Source organism: Falco cherrug, chromosome 4 (genome assembly GCF_023634085.1).
Source record: "Falco cherrug isolate bFalChe1 chromosome 4, bFalChe1.pri, whole genome shotgun sequence".
Taxonomy (NCBI): domain Eukaryota; kingdom Metazoa; phylum Chordata; class Aves; order Falconiformes; family Falconidae; genus Falco; species Falco cherrug.
In genome coordinates this window covers 87,738,659-87,762,272 of record NC_073700.1, presented here as the reverse complement: position 1 = coordinate 87,762,272, position 23,614 = coordinate 87,738,659, and the positions used below count along the sequence as shown (strand labels likewise).

Genomic DNA, 23,614 nt, shown 5'->3' with positions numbered 1-23,614 from the left:
TACTGGGTACTAAAGCTTGTTGCATCAACATGCCATATAAATATGTATTTCTTACTTCGACAGCGTTTGCTCTCACAGCAGCTAATCAACCAGAAATGCATATATGGAGTCCAAAACACATTCTTATGGATTTTTCAAATTAGTCTTTTGGGGCTTCTGTGTCCCTATGCTTCCTTATAATCACTGTATTTCATTCATTCTTGTTTGAAGACTGAATGTTCTATCAAACTTTGTTTAAAACATTTTTGATGGAAAAAAAACCACATTAAAAATGAATGGTAGCCCTTGAATTGAAAATAAATGGAACTTGAAAAGTAACGATAAAGTATTTGCCATAAATGGAGGGCAGTTGCTAAAGTTTTGGCCCAATATCTCCATCAACCAAGTGAAGCAAACAAATAATTTTTGCTTAAATATGCAAATAGCATAGTAAATGGTGAAGAAGGAGTAGAAGATGTAGATGTAGTTACACAGACTGACTTGGATGACTTACAAATATGGACTTCTCTACATCATATGCATTTTAACAGTGGTGAATGCAAGAAGATAGGTCCATAAAAAAAATAATGTACATCACACTTAAAAGTCCTTCTCAGTATGACTTGAAGTCCTGTACAACTTGTAGAGCATGTCCTCCTGGAATGACTAGATGGCTAGGAAGGTTAATGCAATAAACAAATATTTTGGCAGAAGAAAAATGTTGAATACCCAGCAGGATTAGAGGAAAAAATAGGGCGTCTATACATAATACTGTGCCAACTTGCCAACTACTGCTGTGTGAAATATCCAATTCTAGACTGGAATCCACTCTCCAAAACAAAAGCTGCCACAGCTTGCAAAGGGTTCAAAAAATGTGAAATACACACGTTGGCGTGATAGGCCGTAAAACTTTGATCTTAATGAATAAAAAAAAAAGTGATTGAGAGGTGACCTGTTTGTATTTAATTGGGAAAAAAGGATTTCTGACAACAGAAAGAATTTTACTTTATCAGGGAAATATGTAAGAAGGTATAAGCACCAGGAAGTGGAGTCAGGCAAACTGATAAGAAATAAGACACATTTTCCTCTGACTGTGAACAGTGAGCCCTTTGGAATAATCTGTCTATAAATGTGATGGATCAATACTAATTTCATATCTTTTAAATGAAGAGTTGATGCCTTCCCATGAGATACTCGCTCACTCTTACAGGGTCTAAAATAGCGACTGCTGGGCAGATTGCGTGGCCTTTATCATTCAGCAGTGCAGCCCAGATGGCCATAGCCATCCCTTTACTTCCTAGCCTTTCAGTAATTCTGAGGCCACTCTCAGAAATGTTTGGGAAATGGGGACACAGAAGAGAGAGGATACCAGTGCTTGAGAGCAGGCCAAAAGCTTAATGAGCTGCTGAGAACTGGCATTCGCTTATTTCAGTCCCCTATTTCCATAGGGGTTAGGGCTGGGAGAGACATGAAGATTTGTTTAGAGACTGTTTGTTCTAGCTAAATTGTTTCTAGGATCTAGTTAGAAGTATTTAGAAAACCCTTTCATTAGCCAAGAATAGAAAGTAAGCTACGCAACTACAATAAGCAGCATTTTTTCAGGTTCATGTAAGACAGCTCTGGGTACTCCCATCTTCATCTGGCTGCTGGCTTCAGGAATTAGTCATACCTGGCCTCTCAACTATGGTCCCATTGTAACCAGACCAGGATTTATCGCCTAGAGCACAGTGAAAAAAATCTAGCCGTTAATAATGGGCTTAAGTTTGTGGACAGTAGCAGATTTTACATATTTAGCCGCAGTTGCTAAATACTAATAATATACAGAAATAATAATTATTAATAATACCAAAATATAATACAGATGCTGTTATATATTATAGACAATACAGAAACATATATCATATACACTATTATAAGTATATATAAAATCACAGAAATCTTACACAATAAAAATAAAAAGCTTTCTGTAATTTCCAGTCTTCTGGCAAACAAAAGGTCTATTTGCTTTTGTTAACTCCCCATCGCTTCCACCCACACTTCAGCCTCTGCTTGTTCACATGCCAGGTACCGTAATTTCCTGCCATTTAAACCACCAAGTTGCATTTCCATCTTCAGGGCTCCCTCTGAATAGCCTAAAAGCATCAGCAAAACTGTGACCAGCAGATCCCCTCCTCTTCTGTCAGTTAATGTCTCCAGTTGTTTTTTGAAAGTTTTACCTTTCTTGTAAGGTGTTTCTGGTTGTCCTTTATATTCCAGTGTCCAAGCCAGAATCACTGAAACCCATCACATCTCAATGACTTAAAATATTTTTAAATCCCACTTCGATCCTTCATCATATTTAAGCTTTCAACTACCTTTGGACAGTATGAGCCATGGTGTCTGTATCCTAATTTCTGCATGAATTCTCACACAAAAATGCAAAAACTAATAGGGAAACTTTCTCCTGACAGTGCTTCTGTAAAACTTCACCTGAATTTTTACAGTTTATATCTGATTACATTTCCAGAAAGATCACTATCAGTCACGGAGGCTAAAGCTCTTACATTGGTTTCCAGTACCAGGTCCCAGGCGAGAGCCTCTTCTGTTTAAGATGTTTTTTAAAGAATATGAGTTTTTTAAGAATAAAGTTAAGAAGTAATGGAGCCATCAGAAAATCTTACAGTAGAATTAAGTTACAGTAAATTGAAGTCACTGAGACCTCTCCCGTGACTGTTCTGCCAAACAGTGAAGCAATGCAGGTAATTGCTATTTACAGTCCCATAACCAAGGACAGCCATTTATCCTGAAGAGCTAGAGCTCCTCCATAAAACAGAATTTACAAAAGAAGCAGATTTCCATAACCATTACATTTTGATATAAGATACACAGCCAAATTTTGCAAGGTCATTGTAAGTGAAAAGCACCATGCAGAAATCACTCTGAAGAAACGGCTTCCTTTAACTCCACGTTAACTCCCTCTCCGATCCTGCCTCACAGGAGGTGACACAAAAAAGGAGACAAGACCAATGATCGTATGAGACAAGAACATGTCTGGGGCTAAACGAGACAGTACCAGGCATGACGACAGCTAGCTTGTGGCTACCCTGCCTCAGGAGCACCCCCAAAATCGCACCACTTTCAAACCCAGGAAGATGCTGTGCTCCAGACAGGCTGGTACCACACCAGCCAGCACTAATTCACTTGAGCCTTGTTTTCTGAAGAGCTGAACACCTGCAGTTTGCTCTGATATCAGCTGGTGTAGAGGGTACTCAGCACTTCCAAAAACTAAGCATTGTACGTGAGCAGGCATGATCTGAAGAAGCAGATGCTCCACAAAGCCAAAAATGGCACCAATTACACAGGTCTATGAGTTTCCTCCAAAGCAGACTTCGAAGTGTGCAGCTTTATAGAGAGGTGTTTAAATACCTCCAGCAACTGCAGAACAGGAGTAAAGATAAGAAAAAAATAATGCCGCCCTCACTATGGTCATTCTTGCCATGTTTTAGCCATCCAAACAAAATAAGGGGTGCTCACGCTCTCCACGCTATTTGGCAGGCAAGGAAACAAACTGCAGCAGGTCCAACAGAACAAGTCATTTTACATTTGGACCAAACTATTTCACACGCAAGGTGCATCTTTGAAACAGCATGTGCAGAAATGTTCCTGTTGTCTTACTGAAAAAAGGAAATCAGAGGAGGGAACTGCATTGCTGCCAACACAGAGAACAAAATACTGTGACTCTAAAAGCATAGTGGTTTCACAGGAAAAAAAAAATTGCCTTAAGTAACAGTTGCCTAAGATGCACAGAAATACAGATTAGATATAAACACAACTGCCTGAGGTAAAAGCAATAGCAGCTAGTATTGATTAGCCCACTGGTTAGTTTTCATTAGTGGTCTATTTTGTGCACTCTTCAAATTAAGAGCTGGTGTCTCTGTGCACATGTGGCTGCATTGCAGGGACCAAAGAGCTACAACTTAGCCCTTTGCAACAGGGAATCAAATACAGGAGGATTTCAATTTAGCTGGAACGCAAACATTTCACATGCACGAGATATATATTAGGGATGTAGGTATTACAGTTTTCTTGGTATTTGAGGTGATCCTTTTTTTAAAAGGACAAACAGCTTTAGAGGTGAGAACTATCAAAACCAAAACTAACTCTTACATGATAAATTCTGTCAGGTTGCACCATTTTTTAGAGTCCACTTTCTTCATCATCTCTTCAAATGATTTTCCACAGGCAGGTAACTTTTCTAACATGAGCGATTCATTGCAGAGATGAGTCTGTTGACGTGCACCTAGGTAAAATCAGAAAGCACCTTAAATTTCCAACATTGAAATAGAAGAAGCATGAACACATCACTCACAAACTCCTTCACATAACTCTGCTTGCCGCTTAGATTGTTGTAAACCTAACACACAACTTTCTCAACAATTTTAGAAAACAAGTAAAATATACCTTTACATAATTTTTTTAAAAATATAACAGTATAAAATATTGCAGGTTACCATACACAGTATTATCTTTTAGACCTAGCACAGAGGAATCTACCTAGTCACTTTTCTAACGTTACTTAGGTTCTACTCACACTAACTTACTGACCGTATACCTCTGTCTAGAAAGTACCTCTCAAGCTCACACAGACACATCCTGTTCATCCCTCCACGCAACTATACCACTATAAATCCTCCTCAGCATCAAAAACATTTCTATATCTTAGCAGCTACAGGGCTTGAATTCCCACAGTCACAATTAAGCTTTTTCCTTAGCATATCCACTAAAGGAATTATTTACCGTTATCAGATGTTGGTGTTGCAGCATACAGCTACTTGCAAAGCAAGAGTTAACTTTGACTTGAGCAAGTCTGTATCTTTTGCAACTTGTAATGGCAACTCAAAAATCTTTAGTCAAAGGTTTTTTTCATGCAGCTCAAGCGTGCATTGGAATACAAAGATAGTATTTTGCTATTTCTATAATTATTTCAGAATTTTAATTTTATTATTCAGACTAAAGTATTTGATTTTAATAAGGCTGAAACATTTTGTTTTGATTAAGTAGTTAAATGTCTTGCTTTACTTTTATAAATGCTGCTATTTTGATTGTTCTTCCGTATAACAAATGCATACATTTTGTAGAACATTAAAAATTACCTGTAAGTATATGTATGTCAACATACTTAACAGAAATGCCAAAATTAGTCAAAAAAAAAAAAACCCCACCAGTGCAATTTCTTCTCTTTACAGCAGCACAAATCTGAGAAAAGGATTTACCTGAAAAAACTGCAACTCTAACAAACCCATGTGTCAGGCAACCCTCCTGAGAATTCTGGAGGAACAACTTCTATTAAGCACAAAGCCATGAAGAACATACCACTTTGTCGTTCTTTAACCATAAAAAAAAATAAATCTAAGTACAACCAGGTTTTGCACCTTTTTCATCCAAATTACGTTTTCACTGAGACCCTATTTATATCAGGGAGATTAGGTATTTCTTTCTCTTCTATTAATTACTTTGAAAGCAGGATCCCATCATCACTGAAAAAAGTTCTAATTTTCTGTGGGGACAACCAGACACGCTGCCAGGCAGAGCGAGGTCAAAGGTGTGCGAGCTTTGCTCTGTGAGAAGTCAGGCACAGCCCTCACTCCCAGCAGGGCACTGTTCTTCACTATCTAGTCCAAAAAAAACTAAGGCAAGATGAGCGTTTTCAGGCTTCACATCACGACACAGCCATCAGTCAGAAACCTCTCTCCAAATGGAGTGTGTGACAGGAGGACAGGCCACAGCGCACGTGAAGTGCCTTGCTCGGAAGAAGGTGGCTCCCCCAGAGCCTGGGCAGCCGGGCCTTACGATTTAGGTCCAGCCATCGCAGCTAACTGCTTAGGGGGAGGTCACCCACTCAGTGATGCCACCTGCCAAACAAGAGATGGTCATCACAGCTGATGGAAGAAATACTTTGCTTTCACCTGCTTCCCAAGAGCAGCAGGCCTACAACTGGACAGCCTACAAGGCCCTAACATTACCATTTCACACAGACCCTGAACATCTCCAGGCTCACTGGGACCGGACTCTTCCTCCTCCATCATGTCTGACTGACAGAGCTCTTCAAGCTGATGCTAAGCCTTCACTCATGTCAGAAAAAAAAAAAATCAGAACTACAATTAATCACCAGTGATATAAATGGTGAAAGTTATGAAGTGGGAGCAGCGTAATTTTGCCCTTGGGAAGTTAATACGACCGTGTGGACCCTGCCTATTTAAGAGCTCCCACCAATTCATCTGGCAGCCATAGCAGCTGTAAGTTACACTTTCCACAGCCAGATCTGCAGATGAATGCTAAAACTCCACAGAATTAAAAACCAGATATGAAAACTGCATAGCTGGCAACTTAAATCCTGCGCGGATGCTTTCACAAAAGTTAAGCAAAGCTGCCTTCCCTGGCAGGGTAGTCTAAACAGCCAGCTATCACTTGATTTACTACCCTATAAATCCAACAGAATACAAGTTTCTCCTCCATTACGTCATGTGTACTGACAATTTACTCCAGCCCCTTCCCAGCAGTGTGTTTAAATGGATTTTCCATGGCCTTGGTGGTTTTGGTTGCCTCTCTTTAGAACTTTAGTATTTTGCAGTTATAGAAAGAGCTCTGATAGAGTCGTACGACAGGAACAATCTGATGACACAAGAGTTTCTGTCTAAATCCCTGGCCAAAGGGGTTCAAAATTATAAATAATTTTACAATTTTACCACCACTATTGAGACTCACCTTTACAAAACACTACAACACTCTCCGTTCATGCATGCCAATGGACAAGACCAGTTGTAAAAAATATGTGACAGTTGACTAATTGCAATGAGATAGGGTGGAAGCCCTTCTCAAATGACTGCCATTAACAAAACAGAAAAAGAAGTCTGAATTGTAGAAGTAAAGCTCACCTGTGAATCCAAGCGTCATTAGACCATTAACTAGCAGGAGGGGGAAAAAAAGAGAGAGATGAGTTAGATAACTCCATACTATTATATAAAAGAATTAGCGCAGATACAAGCAAACTTGAACATAATTTAGGTTTCAACAGAATACTCAAAATGTTCAATTGAACATTAGTTTCAGTTTTAAAAGAGTGTGTCTGAACGGAAAAACCAACATTTAGAGAACATTGTTTTCAAATCCTTTTTTATCTATCCTTTAAATGGCTGAGTCATACAGAGTTGTTATGGGTCTGTCCACACCACTCTTTCCTGTAGCTCACAACATTAAGGATTAGGGACAGGGAAATTTTTACTTTATGCTTCCTGAGAGTTAAAAAGTTGGAGAAAATAACCCATTTGCTCAAAATGTAGGTGAACTGAACATTCTAAAGTGCAGAGGGGAAAAAAAAAAATAATCCTTTTGCTATTAAAATGAAGTGAGCACAAAATTATAAGTGTGTACTCCATTAATTTAGAAATGTAATGCTGTATTTAGTGGTCTTCGCCTTTTACACAGTGAAGTCATGCATTTTGAAAAACATCACGTTCAAAACCTGTAAGCTTCTCATGTGGATGTTACGCTGACACAGGTGTGCCACAAGAGCATCCAAACGGAAACAGAGACTATGCCAACAAAAGGACTCTTCTGATCAGCTATCTGCAGTACATCCAGATGGCTTCAATTAACAGAAGACCACTGTGTTCACACAGCTCCAGCCACACTTAGGATTTTGCAAATACAGCTAAGATGGATGTGGCTTCAATTATTTCTGGTGTCCCACTGAAAAAAAATTTAAAAATGCTGACAAATCTTTATAGTGTTACGCTTGCATCAGAAATGAAATGAGTAATTTCACACAGGTGGGTGCCCCCTACCCCTTGTTTATACCCTACACATCAATCCAGTAAAATGAATCGTGATACACGTAGCAGAATGTCAGTCTCAATCATATTGATCTAGACTGTGCCGTCATTGAGATACACCAAGCTCTCAACTGAGTTAAGTGCAAATTGTTGCATACACACAACTAAGAATTCAGACCCTCCTAAGGAACGTATTTTTCATCCAGACAAGTATTAATGTCTGTCTCAGTTACTAACGAGCCAGAGCGTACTGAAACATGTATCAGAAAATTGTGTGGCATCCAAACACACAGAGCTGAAATTCCATTATACACTCCGATTGCTGCAATCTCTTTCACAAATAGAACGCTTTTCTTTCCAGGCTATTAGCTGTTATACTAGTAAATACACTTGAATCACTGGGTAGGTTTTTCTTTAACCCTCACTTGAAAATGTGTCTTATCAACTGCAGAAAACTGAAGATCAAATTAAAAGCACATCCTTTATGAGGAAGCCAAATCCACCCATTCTGAGGAAACAGTCTAGACGCACAGATGCTCGCCCTGAGGACCACAGACTGCACCTCCAGTTCTTATTCTATCAATTCCTATTGCCGATCTCTAGAGCCTTCATAGTTATTGCTGCAGTAATCCTCATGAGACCACAGTGAGGCAAATAAAACAGGATTTACAACCAGACAGAAGCAGTAAGAGAAAATGATGCATCCATGTTTTATGGACAAGAGGTTTTGTGACCCCAGCGCCAAGCAGGGCAGCTGTGATAAACCAGGTACCAAATGAAGGCTCACAGGTGCATGCTCACAAATTCCCCTGCTCACAGGAAAATGTACTTTTTGCATTTTCTGATCTGCTCATAACAAAATAACACGGGATATTTTGTACCTTTCCTCAACGAAAAGACTCCCAATACCTTTAGAGAAGGGTAAAACAACAGAGACCACTACGTGCTATCATACCCACCTTCTCCTTGTTTTCTTTACTCCTAGATATTCAACTCATAACAAAGATTTAATTAGGAGACTAGAGCCTGTTGGCTGTGCTAGTTTACACAAAAAGTATGTCCCTTCCAGCAGCAATTTTAAGAAGGGGTAACCTCATCTTATTTCTTGAAAGGCTGATGCCATCACATCTCATTAGAAGAGACACAGGGGAAGCAAAGCGGGTCACAGTGTTGGAACATGTTGTCATGATCCCTAAATAAACACTTGCCATACACTCCTACCTGCACCAAAATTTAAGGGAGGGAAAATGAGGTTCAGTTTAACTGTACCAGTTGCCTGCAGGTTAAATCATGTTAATACTGGACCACAGCAATGGCCTTTAACTTTTATTTTCTCCATAAACTGTAGCAGCATGTATGATTGCCCCTAGCATTACTGCAATCAGATGCGAAGGGCCCAACCAGCTTGCAGCCAGAGCAAGAGGTGAAGGAAAGCACCATCAAATGAAAGATGGAGAAAAATAGCTTTGAAAAGCCTTTGGAAAGAAGAAGAAAATATGAACACAATAGAATAAAGTAATAGAAAATAAGAAAACCAAGAAAAAAACATTTTTTTATTAACAACCTACTTCAAAATCATGTCTATGAAAAAAAAAAAATCTGATCCTGAACCTTCACTGCAGTCTTTTATTATCTACTTTCTACTCTCCTTTTGTAAACAAGACATTCTTCTGACATTAAAAAGGGAATTCATAATGGGATTTACAGCAATAAGTGTCCTACAATTTGTATACACTTCTGTTTTTCCGTGAAATGGATAAATATTTCTCAGTGTTTATTCTTCTGCTATATTATTCACTGGTATTTTTTTCCAGAAGCTAAAAAGTAGCACTGCAAGTCTTTGCATCACAACTACTTCATAAACCTGAAGCAGCATATGAATTGCTGTGTGTTCTTCCTACTGCACGTTCCTCCAAAGGAGGAATAAGAATAATTCTGAAAACCTTGTGTGGGTATATAAGAGGGAAATGCTAGATTATTATTTTCCCTTGCCTGAATATTTCTTCAGGATACTGCAGTTCCTGACAGGATAGCAAGATTTTTAAGCAGCTCCAATACTTTCTCAGAATACAGGCATCAAATAATTCTTGTTTTACCTGACCACTGCATGCAGGTTTTCACCAGCAATTACAGCACTGTAATCCTATGTATATTCTTCAAAATTTCTGAAGCCTGATTCAAAACCATATTTTTATCAATCATAATTTTCATAAGAAAAAAAACATATAATGACCTCAGATTTAACCTGCTCAGATTAAACCTCAAGACCCTGCTTCTACACATCTTTTTCAAGAAAATCCTGCCAATTACCATCATGTAATCTTTAACTATATGTCAGGACATCAGATCTATATTGGAAATTATGCACTAAACACACCTGTGTCTCTGCAGAATCTTAAGCTTTATTGACAGTGGCACGTAACTGTGCAAGAACTGCTCTGCCATACAGTTCATGAAAGCAATTAAAACCAAAGTTTGACATGGCAACTGCTGCTCCAGAGTCACCAATGATTTATTGGAAACACAGGAGAGAGATTAATACTCCATTAACGTCATTTTGCCATACCGACCAAATCTCCTTACCCACATTTCTTTTATAAATCTGATCTTAAATACTGAACAAATCGATCTTACTGAAGTGTACCAACATTTCTCCAGGTATTTAAATGTTACATCAAGGTACCCGTTGCGTAGGTGGTATTAAAGATCGTTATATTCACCAATCTTATGTAAATCCCAAGTTATACCATTACAGGTTTTCTGGCAGGAATGCACAGACACTTCAGGTATCTAATGCATAAGCAGCTCCCATGGAAATCCCCCATGCTCTGACACAATGCCAAGAGGCATCCTACTGCAACAGCACAACACTGGTTACAACTGGGGAAGGGTTTCTTTACGTGTCTTCCTGGCCATTTACGAGCACAAGAGCCTCATTTTACTAAGGCCTGTATGAATACAAAAGGAAAAGATGAACCGACACAAGCATCACGTGGCTGCCTTCCAAAGACTCCTCTACAAGCCCTCTATGGGGGGCAGGTCAAACGTATGTGTCTATGACACCTCAGACTCTGAAAAGGCTGAGCAATCCTGCAACTTGATGGAAAAGCCCACAAAGGTCCCCACGAAGGTCTGGGCTTTCCTGTTCTGAATAATAGGACTGTAAGACAAAAAAGTTTCTTCAAATCTATTTCATCAAACCCCCTTTTTTCCCTGCACAATCTCTATACTCAGCTTCAGCCAAATACTGCTCGTAAGCATTTCTCAAAGGCACACAAAGCACTTCTCTCTGTTCCAGTTTTGCATCCCATTGGGGCACACAGTTTGGTATCACCCACTTGACCACTCTACTGGCAGAAGGGGCACGGGCGGATCCAGTAAGGATATGGCCAGGGAGCTGGGAGTGCAGAAACTGCCCCCAAACGTAAGAGAAACAGATCAAAGAACTTGCCATTTCTGGCCGTGCAGCTAAAAGCCAAGGTTTGCTACACCAGCCGTTTGGAGCAAAGGGGCTGATCCCTTAGCTAGCACAGAAGGGCACCCATTGGGTTTTGAGCATCTCAGCCCGCTGAGGAGCTGACAGACATATGTTGACTTACCAGACACGATAACTGAGTTACTAAAACAGATTTACCACCTGCAGTGCCACGGCCTCACATGTGGACAGGTAGTTAACTCAGGAGACAAGTCTTAACACAGATCACTTCTTACAGGGCTCTAGAAGCTTGAAGCAACGTATTTCTCAACAGCACACAAGACACCTTCATCAAGTGCCATAGGGAGCTGGCTGGTCCTTCCTTTGCTGCATCCTCTGCTTAAGGATCCAAGCCTTTATGCTTACTGTCCTTGCAGGCCAAACTCGTAGCCCTACAACTGCAGCTCCAGGTTATTCCTTAAATGAGAAATTACTTCTCTGAGCCCAATTCTTATTCCAGCTAATTACACCAGGTAGTTAAACCCTCAAGAGAGATAATAAAGTGATAATATAACATGAAAATGCTCTATAGATAGGCAAAATATAAACTTCTGCTATGAAAATGTCTGAAACGCACTCGGGGGAAAAGTAAATTTGGTGATGAGCTGGGGCGACCCCAGCACTGTAACCCAAGGCAGGCAGGGCCATGGGTGGGAAACAGGCTTTACCGCTGGCTCCAGCGTGGCAGGGGATGAATCGGGGAGGGCAGGCAGCAGCAGCAGGAGATGGGACCAGAGATGGGATGGGAGACGTGTTGGCCCAGTTGGTAGGTCCAGAGCACATACAGGGAAACAGCCAGCAAGCCAGGACAGCTTACGGTGTGGCTCGGGGCACAATGGGAACCCAGGCAGGGGGGCACTCAGTGGGGCTGGACTGTTCAGGGTGCTCTTAATGCACTGAGGGTCCTGACAGTAGGTCAGCAAGCGGCAGCCAAAGCACAGCCCTCCACCTGTGCTTAACAAAACAGATTCAAAAACTAGTCCAGATGGAGACCCCTACCTGCTACACCACGAAATGTATATTTACAGGGAAAATTAAACACTTTTCTGAGATGGCCCACCATCACAGAGCAAGCTAACAGGAATGATTGTATCGCTTCAAGTCTGCAGGCTGTTATAAAAGCACAGAAAGGAAAAATCATGCTTTTGGTACAAAAACTAAAGTCCCACCTGCCAGTCCTTAAATATCCCTTTCTACAATACATAAGGCTCAGAAGGTCATCTTTTGTTCTCAGCTACTAACACAGTCCCTTTGACACTTTTCTTTTTAAGAGGAGTGGGATGGGGAGGGGGGACAGGGGCAGGACGCAAGAACATCACCACATAGTGTGAAAGCAGCTGAGGAAATGAAGTAACTGAAGTTCACGGAGCCGGGCAATGACAGGAACTCAACACAAAGGAAGGATGCCAGGAATAAACAGAAGCTTGCAATAAATATAGTACTTGAAAGAAGTGTTACACTTGCATCCAAAATTGACCCAGAAAAAACATACCTCAGCATGTGAATGGGCAGGAGCAAGGTAAACCTGTTGGCAGGGTGGATTGATCTGTCCCTGTGTTCAAGAAGTTATGTAGAGAGCTAGCGTAATGTGGAAGTCAGCATCCCATTATCCCCTGCTTCGATGCTGAATCCTTTTTAACACCTTTGTTTTTTTCCCCCATTGTGTCCACGGTATGGAAAACATCTATTAGCCATGGAAATGTAATATTCAAAACTAAAAGTGCAGTTCAGTGCTGTACTTTATCACAGTTTGAAACATTACATTATTGCTCTGGAATTGGTAAGGTAATTTCAGACAGTTAACAATTTTGGGCATTAGAGTCTTCTTCCTGCAGAAGAAGAAAAGCATGAAAAGAAGCAATTTAAGCTTTTTCATTTTGTCAGTGCAAATCAACAGGGAGCATTACTGAGGGCATCAACTGTTCAGTCTCATGTTGGTTCAGAGTTCCCCAGCTTTCTAGTGACTGCAAAGAAATGTGACAATTATTCTGAACTCATACTTCAACTGGGAATTTTTCAGAGCAGGAATACAAATTATTGTCCTTTACATTCCTTTGTGAAGGATTCTTAAATCCCTGCTGGCAGCACATAAATAATGCTTCACAACTTCTGAACAACCTATGTCTACTTCCAGAGGTGTTGAATGGATTTTCTGCTACTTTGAAACCAGTATGTTTTATTTAAATAAATATATGACCAGTATTTGTAATTGTTTTTTAATTATTTATTAATTAAATATTTAAATAAACCATACCAGTTAAATGACAGACTTAAGGAGGGGATTACTTGGCAATCAACCAAATGTTAAGATCTGTATTGGAATGGAAGTTTTGTAATTCAACCTGTAATGTTATGTAATGTTCTCTTCATCTCTTTTCTGTCCCATTATGTTTTTCATGAAGCATAGTGTAACTGAAATAAAAAAAAAATTTTTTTACAGACACTGACTTTCAGATAGACAACAAACCAAATATTCCAGCAACAGAATCAATTGTTTGAAGCAAACTCTCTTCAAACCCTTCTAAGAGGGTGGCATAGACAAACGCGATCCTTGACAGAAATCCCAACTCAAGATCCATGCTTCCAGAGAGTGAAACTGAAGAATAAGAGGAGTCCATTTGCTTCTAGAGTAGAACGAGATTTGTGGCATTAGGAACTGATTCAAGATGACATTCAGCAACAATACAGGGACCACGATCTGATTGACAGTGGCTGGAGGAACATTCCAGAGGACTACACTGCCCAGGTGGTGCTAAAGCCTACAGCCAGAAGAAATGAGCAGAACAACTTTCCTAACAAACAAAAATTCACTGAATTCACTTCTGTACATGTTCTCCAGGACATTAGGAAAAAGATTGTTATTCAGGATGTATCTACAGGCCTTCCAAAGTCTTCGTGATCCTCATTTCCACCTGTGAGACCTGGCCTTCTGGGTCTTGGGATACAGCAGTTGTCACACAGACGTATAACCTCTAAACCAACCAGATCATAGCTCTTAATAATTTAGGATTACAGATAAATACGCTTCTAGCAAGGGGAAGTAAAAATCTTTTTTCATCCCCTAAACAACCTACACTTCTTCAGGTTCATTACAGCCTGGTGAGGTACTGCTGCTGTGGTCTCCATTTCACATCATCTGCAGAAATAATGACAGAACCAGCAAGGAATTTGTCTAAGGTCACCAGCAGGACCCAGCATCATGCTGACTGCACGGTGACCCAGCAGTCTGACGCCAGGACCGCTGTCTCACTGCTACCACCTTCTCTCAGAAAATGTTCACCAAACCAACTGAAAAACATGATGAACCCTCTGCCTAAAAGATAATGATGAAATGCATCCACTGTGCAGTTTATGGGAAAGGTGCAGCAATAAATGAGGCAGCACAGTTCAGATTTATTCCTCCCAAAAGGCCAGACAGCTGGCAGTTACTGTGACACACACACACACACCCCCCAATCCACAGAAGAACTGTGACAGCCCCCGAAGATGTCACCCACATCCAGGACCTCAGTGTGACACCACCACCTGATCACCTGGAAGCACATATCTGAGCTAATGGGCGCTTATTATCGTAACCCAGCTGCCTGTCACTAGTCAAAAAGGCAGGAAAGCAGAAGAGAAAATGTGATGTGACATAAGGTTTCCCTATAATCAGGAAACGTCAGGTCAGCACAATACTGACTTTACTCTATACCTATCTACCTGTGAATGACTGTCAAACACCAGTCCCCTGAGGCAAATAAGGACTATAATCTGCTCCTGTGGAGAAGCCTGAAAGAGACGTGATTTTTTTTTTTTTAATAAACTTGGCAAAGGGAAATGACCCATGAAGGTTTCACAGACGAGGGTCACAGCACACTCCCTCCTGAGGAAGTGTTTAAACCCATGGGATACTTGAAGACATTAAAAGTTTCTTCTTCCTTTTGACAGGCAGAGCATTTAAATCAAGATACTGCCATCACAGACGGCCTGGGAAAATGGTATTTTCCTTTTCTGACCAGACAACAGTCCCCACCCTGCACATCCACCTTCTCTCGATGCTGCCTGTACTCCTCTCACAGACTCCTAATGCTGTTACATACTATGTTGAGGCATTGCATCAGCGTAATTTCAGTGTAGTCATGTTTTCAGTGATTTCTATGCCTACCATGAAACAGTAAGTTGCCCTGACCCTTCACATATGGGTTGTTTTTCTTCTGTAGCCCAGCTTGCCTACCAGTGCTCCGTAGCTCTGGATATTCAACTACATGATCACATAATATTTCAAATGACACACTGCCATGACAAACTCACAAAAGCAATCAAAAGCTAACAAAACCTCAGAGCCTCACTTGCTTACTTACACTACTATATAAGTACCTGCTCGTCATAAGTGTGCATTGCTCTTCACAACAGCATCCTTGGTCCAAGGAATAAACACAGAAAACAGAACCTTGCCAGCTGTTGCATGGCAGCATGATCCCTGCACACCGTGACTTTCCCTGGATGGATATCCACATAGGAAACTGCACAGCATCAGACTCTGGTATAGGAAATTACTTAGGCTGATCCTAGAGTAAATCCTGACTCTCAGTGGATCTGAGGAACAGAACTGAACCTCAGAGGAGCGCAAACGTCTTGTTACTTTAAGTTTTCTTTACCACCGTTAATAATCTCTACCCTGTTTTTCTTTCATGTCAGTATTTGATTAAGGAAATTTAAGAAGAGGGTAGTATGTCTGACCTTGCTTTTTCAACCAGCCCAAGACCAAAAGACATTTCAGTAACCGCACATCAGCAGCGCTCACATTTACATAGGAAAACAAAGACTATGCTTGAACTATGCCAGTTCACAAGTATGGAAAACCAAAAAAAGTAAACATTGTACAGAAAAACTCTATTTCTTCCCAGATTATGAGAATTGCTAGGGTGTGAAGAAGAAATCATTCATGCCTATTTGTGGAGCTAGGTTGAAACAGTGAACATGACCAGCCCTGAAGAAAAGGCTCCTGAGATCTTCGGATTTGCACATTTCTGAGCTCTGGGATGGCTGATCCATACCCTGGGGTCCCCAGCTGCACAGCCACCCTATTGTGGTCATTATCCAAACCTTCATCACAGAGGCTTTTTCTCAATATTTCACCCTATAAATAATAAAGAAAGCCTTCAATAATTTGAGAATAAAGCTAAAGCTCCTTCTGGGTGTTACACAAATTAACACCTGCATAAAGCCAGTTGCAAAAAAAATTTATGTCCCACAATTAAAAAAAGCATCAGCACTAACTGTATTATTGTGTGACTGACTCCTCAGCCACCACTTCTCTTTCGTAAATGGAGGTGGAGGGTTGACCTTGGCTGGACAACAGGTGCCCACCCAGCTGCTCTATTATTCCCCCTCCTCCGCTGGGCAGGGCAGAGAAAATCTAATGGAGGCTCACAGGTCAAGATAAGAACAGGGAGATCACTCACCAACTACTATCATGGGCAAAACAGACGTGACTTGGGGAAATTAATCTAATTTATGGCCAATTAAAATAAGATTAGGATAATGAGAAATAAAACCAAATCTTAGAACACCTTTCCCCCACCCCTCCCTTCTTCCCAGGCTTAGCTTCACTCCTGATTTCTCCACCTCCTCCCCACAGAGTGGGTAGGGGGATGGGGAACGGGGGTTACGGCCAGTCCATCACACATCGTTGTCCCTCCCGTGGGAGACAGTTCTCCATGAATTCCTCCAACATAAGTCCTTCCCGTGGGCTGCAGCTGTTCACACACTGCCCCAGCCCAGGCTCTTCTCTTCAGGGGGTCAACAAGCCCTGCCAGAAAACCTGCCCCAGCAGGCTACCCGCTGGTCACAGCCCCCCTGGGGCACCCTCTGCCCTGGGCTGCGGGGAGGAGCTGCTCCCCCCGGCCTCCTCCTGCCCCTGGGGCTGCCGGGCTGCGCCTCTCGCACCTCCTCACTCCTCTCTCCAGCTGCAGTTGTGCAGGTTTGGGGGGATTTTCCCCCCTTAAATCCGCTGCCCCCGCGGCTGGTGGGCTCAGCCCTGGGTCCCCCCCGGGGCCGGCGGGCACGGGCTCCATCGGGCACGGGGGCAGCTTCCAGCAGCTTCTCACAGCAGCCACCCCAGTAGCCCACCACCACCACCACCTTCCCAGGCAAACCCAATACACCGGGACTCGAGTTAGTGCCATTAGAGCTGGCTGTTTGGTTTTCCATAAAATCACGCCCCCTGCATTGCTACGGGAGCTTTTCAGCAACCCTGCCCTGCGGAGCAGGCGAAGTGCTTCAACTCACCCTTGCCGAGAGAAGACAGCACTCCACACACCGCCAGCCACGCCACTGCATACCCAGACCTTTCAGCCCAAAAACCAGGAACTAAAATACAACTGTAGACATAATCTGAACACTGGTTATTCAGCATCGATCTATAGAACATATGGTTTTGTTCAGTTCAAACACCATCAGTGAAGCCGCAAAAAAGTTTCCCAAAATCTGCCTGCTTTCACCATCTCGGAGACATTCTTCTGGGGCTTAAGTTTTCCATGATTTTGTGCCATATGAACCGTTTTTCCCCCTAAAGACTGAGGAAAAGCCGCCTTGGGATTTTGGAGTCACACAAGAAATCGGCAGAAAGAGAAGTAGGGAAGAATGAGGACTTCCCTCCCTCCCACTTTGCCAATGTGTCAACAGTTCCTTTCTTCACAAACTTACACAGCTTTATTTTAAAACCCTGTGGAGTAATATACTCTAAGGCCAGAAGGAATCTCTCGGATCATTCTGCTCTACCCCTTTTGTAATACAAGGTAAAGAAAGTCTTCCAATAATTTCTGTATCAAGCCAGTAACATCTACTCAAATCAAGCCAGTAACATCTACTCAAATGACAGAATATTCTCGATAAATATTTCCAGGGTAGATACTAAGATCGCAAGTGATGGAGAATCTCCCACTCCCTACAGAAGGCATTTATTTTTGACTGTTTCTGCCAACAATTTCTACTTCTTTGACAAGATTTTTTGTAATTCACTGCATGATAAAGTATGAAGTAGCTGGGAGGAAAAGAAAACCCAAATACGTCTAAGGCATACTCAGCATACAACAGCAGCCAAAATCCTCACCAGACCAGTACAGGATCAAACATCCTCGTGGTGTTGCAATGCATATTCTACCTGTTCTCTACTGCCCCACCAGAAAAAACACTTCAATTAAAACTCACTGAAAATACTGGGCTTAAAATGTTATGTTACCCCACAGAGGGTGATTCCCACCCCATTATCAATAATATTTAATCAAATGCAAGAAAAAAGTATTAACATTTCTTTCCAACACCTTAAAATGCAGAAAGACAGGAAAACACAAATATTTTGAGGAGCTTAATCTTCCTTTGACCTTTCCTCACATTGCTCTGACCTTGCTGGTGTTTCTGGTTTACGCTAGAGCTAGTTAAATAGAAACCGAACCAATGGTTATTCCAGCAGCACTGCCTCTACTTCATTGTGCATCACCAAGTACCTTACAGTAGAACACTTCCTACACCAAACGTACCCCTGGAAGCATATTCAGCAACAACATTAGCTAACAGTGAAGTGCCACTTCCCTGAATGCAAATCCAGTCTAGGTCCACTGGTTGAAAATAAGTAAGGAGATTCCCATGATTTTTTAATATGATACATTGGGGGAAGGGGGGCAGGGAGGGGGGGATAGGGTTATAGGGGTGGTGGTGTGATACGTTAAGACTTTGAGTTATCCTGAAGTATGCATTTTGCTTATTAAAAAACTACATACTGACCTGCTTTTCTAAAAATTGAATAGGAATAGAAGAGATTTCACACATACTGTATGACAATCAATGACTTCATGGAAATACTGGCTTTGAGCATCTCCTCATTGAAAGCCCAAACAAATTCGTTTTTCCTATTTCACTTGAACATGTAGGCTTAATGCTGTATCATAGGAAGCGTACATCACACATTGCTAAATACATTTAAAGAAACCTAATATTAAATTGGACAAGTTACGTTCTTGATACCTGGAGATCCTCGAGGAGTAAAGCTGGAACAGCTCATGAACTCCAGAGAAGTGGTAAGGCAGCATAATGCTTTCAGCCACTTGCCAAAAACAAACATGAAGAGAAAAACCGTTCCCCAGCCCCACGTGGCTACCAAGAGGCAAAGCCCTGATGCCAAAGCTGAGATATCCTTTGAGAAAAGGCCCCACTCCACTCCAAAGCTGCAGAACATCTCTGGGTACCTCAGAGACAGCAGAGTCCCTTCAGATGTTGACACTAACTGCAAGCACCTGTGGCCTTTACACCACCCTACCAGGAGGACGCTTTCCTCACAGCCCTGCAGGTGTGCTCCAGTGCACAAGAGAGAGAGCAAGCGAGGGGACTACAGGCCAAAGCTAAAGTCCAAGAGCTTTAAAGTCCGAGTCTTGGAAGAAACCTGGAATTTGTGTCTTATTGATGAGCACTTGAATGACCTCAACAAGATGCTATTTCTGTCCCAGTATCTCCCTCATCTCTTCGCAATACCCTAAGGCAATACCTTCTTTTCGTTTCTGCAGAAGGCAGGAGGGCACAGAGACCAAGAGCTGCACACCCTATCAAATCTCAAACTGTGTATTTTGTGACAACAACAATGCAAGAATATTTTTTAAAGATCAGAGTCTCTAGCATCAATCTCTGAGCAGAAAGGAATGCAAAAGAAATCTGTCACTTCCAACACTTGGAAACAACACTCTGAATTCCCCTAAGAAGTGACAGTCATTACTGGCCAACGGGAATTAGAATATTTCTTCTCAGACAGCCCACAGAGTTTTTCCCCAGATCGCACTGTCCAAAATAAGGGAAAATTAGTCACATTTATTAGGGTGTGAAAAGAATAAGACAGATGCTTTATTGCAGGGTGCGGTGCTTCTGCATAGTCCTTTGCTGAGTATCAGCTTAATCTGGTTCGAGGCAAGCAAGATGTGCTTTCATCATTCCGGTGCTGTGCTAGGGCCCCAGCAGTGCCCATTACATCATCCTCTTCCGATCGAGTCTCCTGGTCTCAGAGCAGAGGCACAGCGAGTGGCATCCCATCTGCAGAAGGCCATCAGGCTGGCTTCACAGGCCATCAGGCTGGCTTCATGCAGACAAAATCCCGTATGCCAGGGGGCAATGTGAGGCCACCAGCTGGTATGCAGGCATGCCCCTTGTTCAAGCCAATACCGTAGGTCACACCAAGCTGCTCTCAAGGTGAAGGCTGGCACCCTCTGTAGCCTTCGGACCATTTCTAACAGTGCCATCGCATTTTCTTTTAAAACCTTTAGAGAGGAACAAAGCTGCCTCCTTTTTTCAGACTGGTTTCAGGGAAGCAAGCATATGAACAGAGATCAAACCTAAAAACTTCTGGAAAAGAAGGCTTCCTCCTGTTCAGCTTTCCTACTCCTTTCTTTCCTCACTCACACACATCTTCCTCCCAAATGACCGTTCTCCAGGCAGCTCTTAGGCTGGTGTACATATACACTTACATTAAAATAATGTCATTTTTTTCATTTATAATTTTCCAGCTTATCTCAATGCAAGCCTGGCTGTGAAGAGACTCTTATTTTAGAAAAAAAGCACAGGCTGTTTTCATAAAAAACAAAATACTACACTTCTATTCTAAAATGAGATGGTTCATGTGACAGCTTCCACTAAAATCAAGAGGTGTGAATTAAAACAGGCTTCATTATGTTTGTGAAAATTAATCTCCTTACGAGCCCTAAATGAGAACAGTTTGCTTTCTTCATACCTCTCTGTCAAGCACTAATTTCAATAGTAAAGACGCAGGTGGTAGCAAATGGTGCTTTGTTAAGGACCCCCTCACCACATTTCTGTCCTTGGTAAGAAAAAAAGGAATTTGTTTCATTTGCCTCCAATTGAAGCCACTAATCATCTCTGTTGCCAGCAAAGAGGTGGGAGAAACTGAAACAACAAATGGTGCAAAAACCGCTGGTGCAGCAACGTTCACACAAACTGAATTGGCAAAACCTCCCCCAGTTCCCCTTGAGCCAGCCCAGTGGTGCCCAAGACCCTTTTCTTCAAATCTCGTGGTCTGTGCATATATGCACCTATAGCTACAGGTGCACATAAAGCACCTATAGAACTTGCCGGGCTCAATATAGACATCCAGCTTCACTTCACCGCCTCCGACAGTTTGCCTCACAGGTCTGAGTAAAACAAATGAAAAAGCTGAGCCCTCAGACCTCCAAGGTGTTTAAAACTCTACTGTTCAGGTGGGGACATCTTAGTAACTGAAGAGCAAGAGTTTACTACCTGAATGGTTTCCAGTGATGCCAAAACGGCACGGAGTAACTGCCCAGAGACTAATTTTGTCTTTAAGCAGCAAAGGTATTTATTTCGTGCAACACTGGGGAGCTAGCCGATTCCCACCAGACAAACTAGCTCCAAAGTTTTCAGTGATGTCAGGTATACAGTTTTCCTGAGAGGTTACAACATCTTTACATACATATTCATTTGATTTTGACACCCAATCATTCTATTCATAATAGGTGGGATCTAGGTGGAGTAAACCTTTCAACTCTTTGTTCAACGATTTCCTGACTCAAGGTCTCCTTATCTCCTTCAGGTGCCCACCCTATCTTTTCGAATTATTCACAGTACATTCCTTACTTTAACATCGTCAGTGGAACCTTTTCTTATTCAGAGTACTTCTCTAACTATTCAGAGCACATTCCTTTAACGTCTCAGTGGAACCTTTTCTAATTATTCAGAGTACATTCCTTTCTCAGCACAAACAGAGCATCACCCAGAGCATTGTACCAAACTCGTCCTGACTAATCTTTTTAAGACCTTGCTTTGTTCCACCAGGATTGGACCTCATCGGTGTAAATCAGGTTCAGAAAGGCCATTTTCCTCCTTCCCACCTCCAGTCCGGAGTCACCTCGGGCCAGCGCGTGCCATCCCCGCGGGTCGCGGGGACCGGGGACGCTGCGGTGGCATCTGCTGCTCGGTGCTGCCCCCTGCAGTCCGCTGGCTGCCACCACAGGCGGTCGGGCTGGGACAGCAACGCCGTCACCGCCCTGCCAAGGGCACTTACCACCGACCCCTCCCGTGGTACCTGCACACCTCGGGAAAAGGGCAACACCTTCCCGAACAAGGACTCGGGAGACACAGACCAGGTGAGGGATGGTAGGGAGGATGCCTGGGTCCGACAGCAGGTTGAACCAGAGGTTGCATTTACACTGACACTTTGCTTTCAGGATAGGTATCCATGGGGTCTGCTGCCTGCCTTTCCGTTCACCTAGCGTTGGAAATCATGTCTTTAGAAAGCAAAACACTGTTTTAATAGAGCAGGGTTTTTTGTCAAAACTCTTCGGTCCGTCTCAGAAGTCTGATGTTCTGCTTTTCGCAAAGCTTTATTTGTTTTGCACGCACACCCGCCTGGGTCTATTAAATTCAGAACTCCTACAACCGTTTTCCTTTTCTTCCTTCCACCCTTTGCAGCTGCAGAACAGCATGATATATTCATAAGCAAATAACGGGAAAAAACTTGATTTGGTCTGCAAACTTTAACCCAATAAAATTGTTTCCTTTTGGGGCTTTTTTTCCCCCCTCATTAGAAACCAAACTCTCCAGGAGTTAGAGATGCCATGTTCCACGCAAGGGGGGCACAGGACCTGGCAGAATTCAGGCTTTAATACACAGCTTTTTCATTATTTGCAGGGTGAGGTATGGTCTTTAAAATAGAAAGTAAGAACGCAAGCCTGGAGCCAGGCTCTGTTCCCAGCTTTCCAAGTGTCCAGTCGTTCACCTCTGGCCAAAATGCTAAGCTTCCCTAACGCTGTTTCGCAGCCGTTATGAAATGCAACCAGCTCTAGACAGTCTTTGAAACCTACATAGGAAAACTGCTCCACATATGAATCACATCATCTCTCTGTATGTGCATACATACATATACTGAGAAAGATTCCTCCAGAATTCAAAAAAATACCCAGCTTGTCTCTGGTAGCATCTTCCAATTCATATACAAATAGCATCATTGAAATGCAGGCGTTATACAAAGAATAAAGGAGCAAACGTTTGGACAGGGATGCCAAAACCACAACTTGTATAGAAAACCTACAGTCTGTTAAAAGTCTTGATTTATGCCTTAAGTTTCTCCTTGCCTCAGTTTCCATACACAGAAGTGAAATAAAAGCATGCGGTATTACAGTAAATATATCATTATCTCTGAGGCACTTAGATCCTGCAGTAAGTGGGCATCTTCTAAGTACCTACAGCTCTGCTAAGCAAAGAACTGAGGATTTCACCTGACAGCTGGCATTTCCAGCTCTCCATCTCACCCCATTCTGGATGTTATCAGCACTTCATAAGGTAAACAGTA

The 23,614-nt window shown here is 42.1% G+C and overlaps 1 protein-coding gene across 3 annotated transcripts in view; it reads right to left on the bottom strand.

The window, feature by feature from the left end:
* The window catches only part of RAMP3 (receptor activity modifying protein 3), a 61,400-nt gene that overhangs the window by 29,903 nt on the left and 7,883 nt on the right, over positions 1-23,614 (bottom strand). For 2 of the 3 annotated variants that reach the window (XM_005433269.3, XM_055708703.1), the window contains exons 2-3: positions 6,894-6,923; positions 4,126-4,258 (exon numbers count right to left, since the gene is read on the bottom strand). In XM_005433269.3, the coding sequence (XP_005433326.2) occupies positions 4,126-4,258; positions 6,894-6,923 (163 nt within the window). The remainder of the gene's footprint in view (positions 1-4,125; positions 4,259-6,893; positions 6,924-23,614) is intronic. The other variant, XM_055708704.1, reaches the window with a different exon arrangement.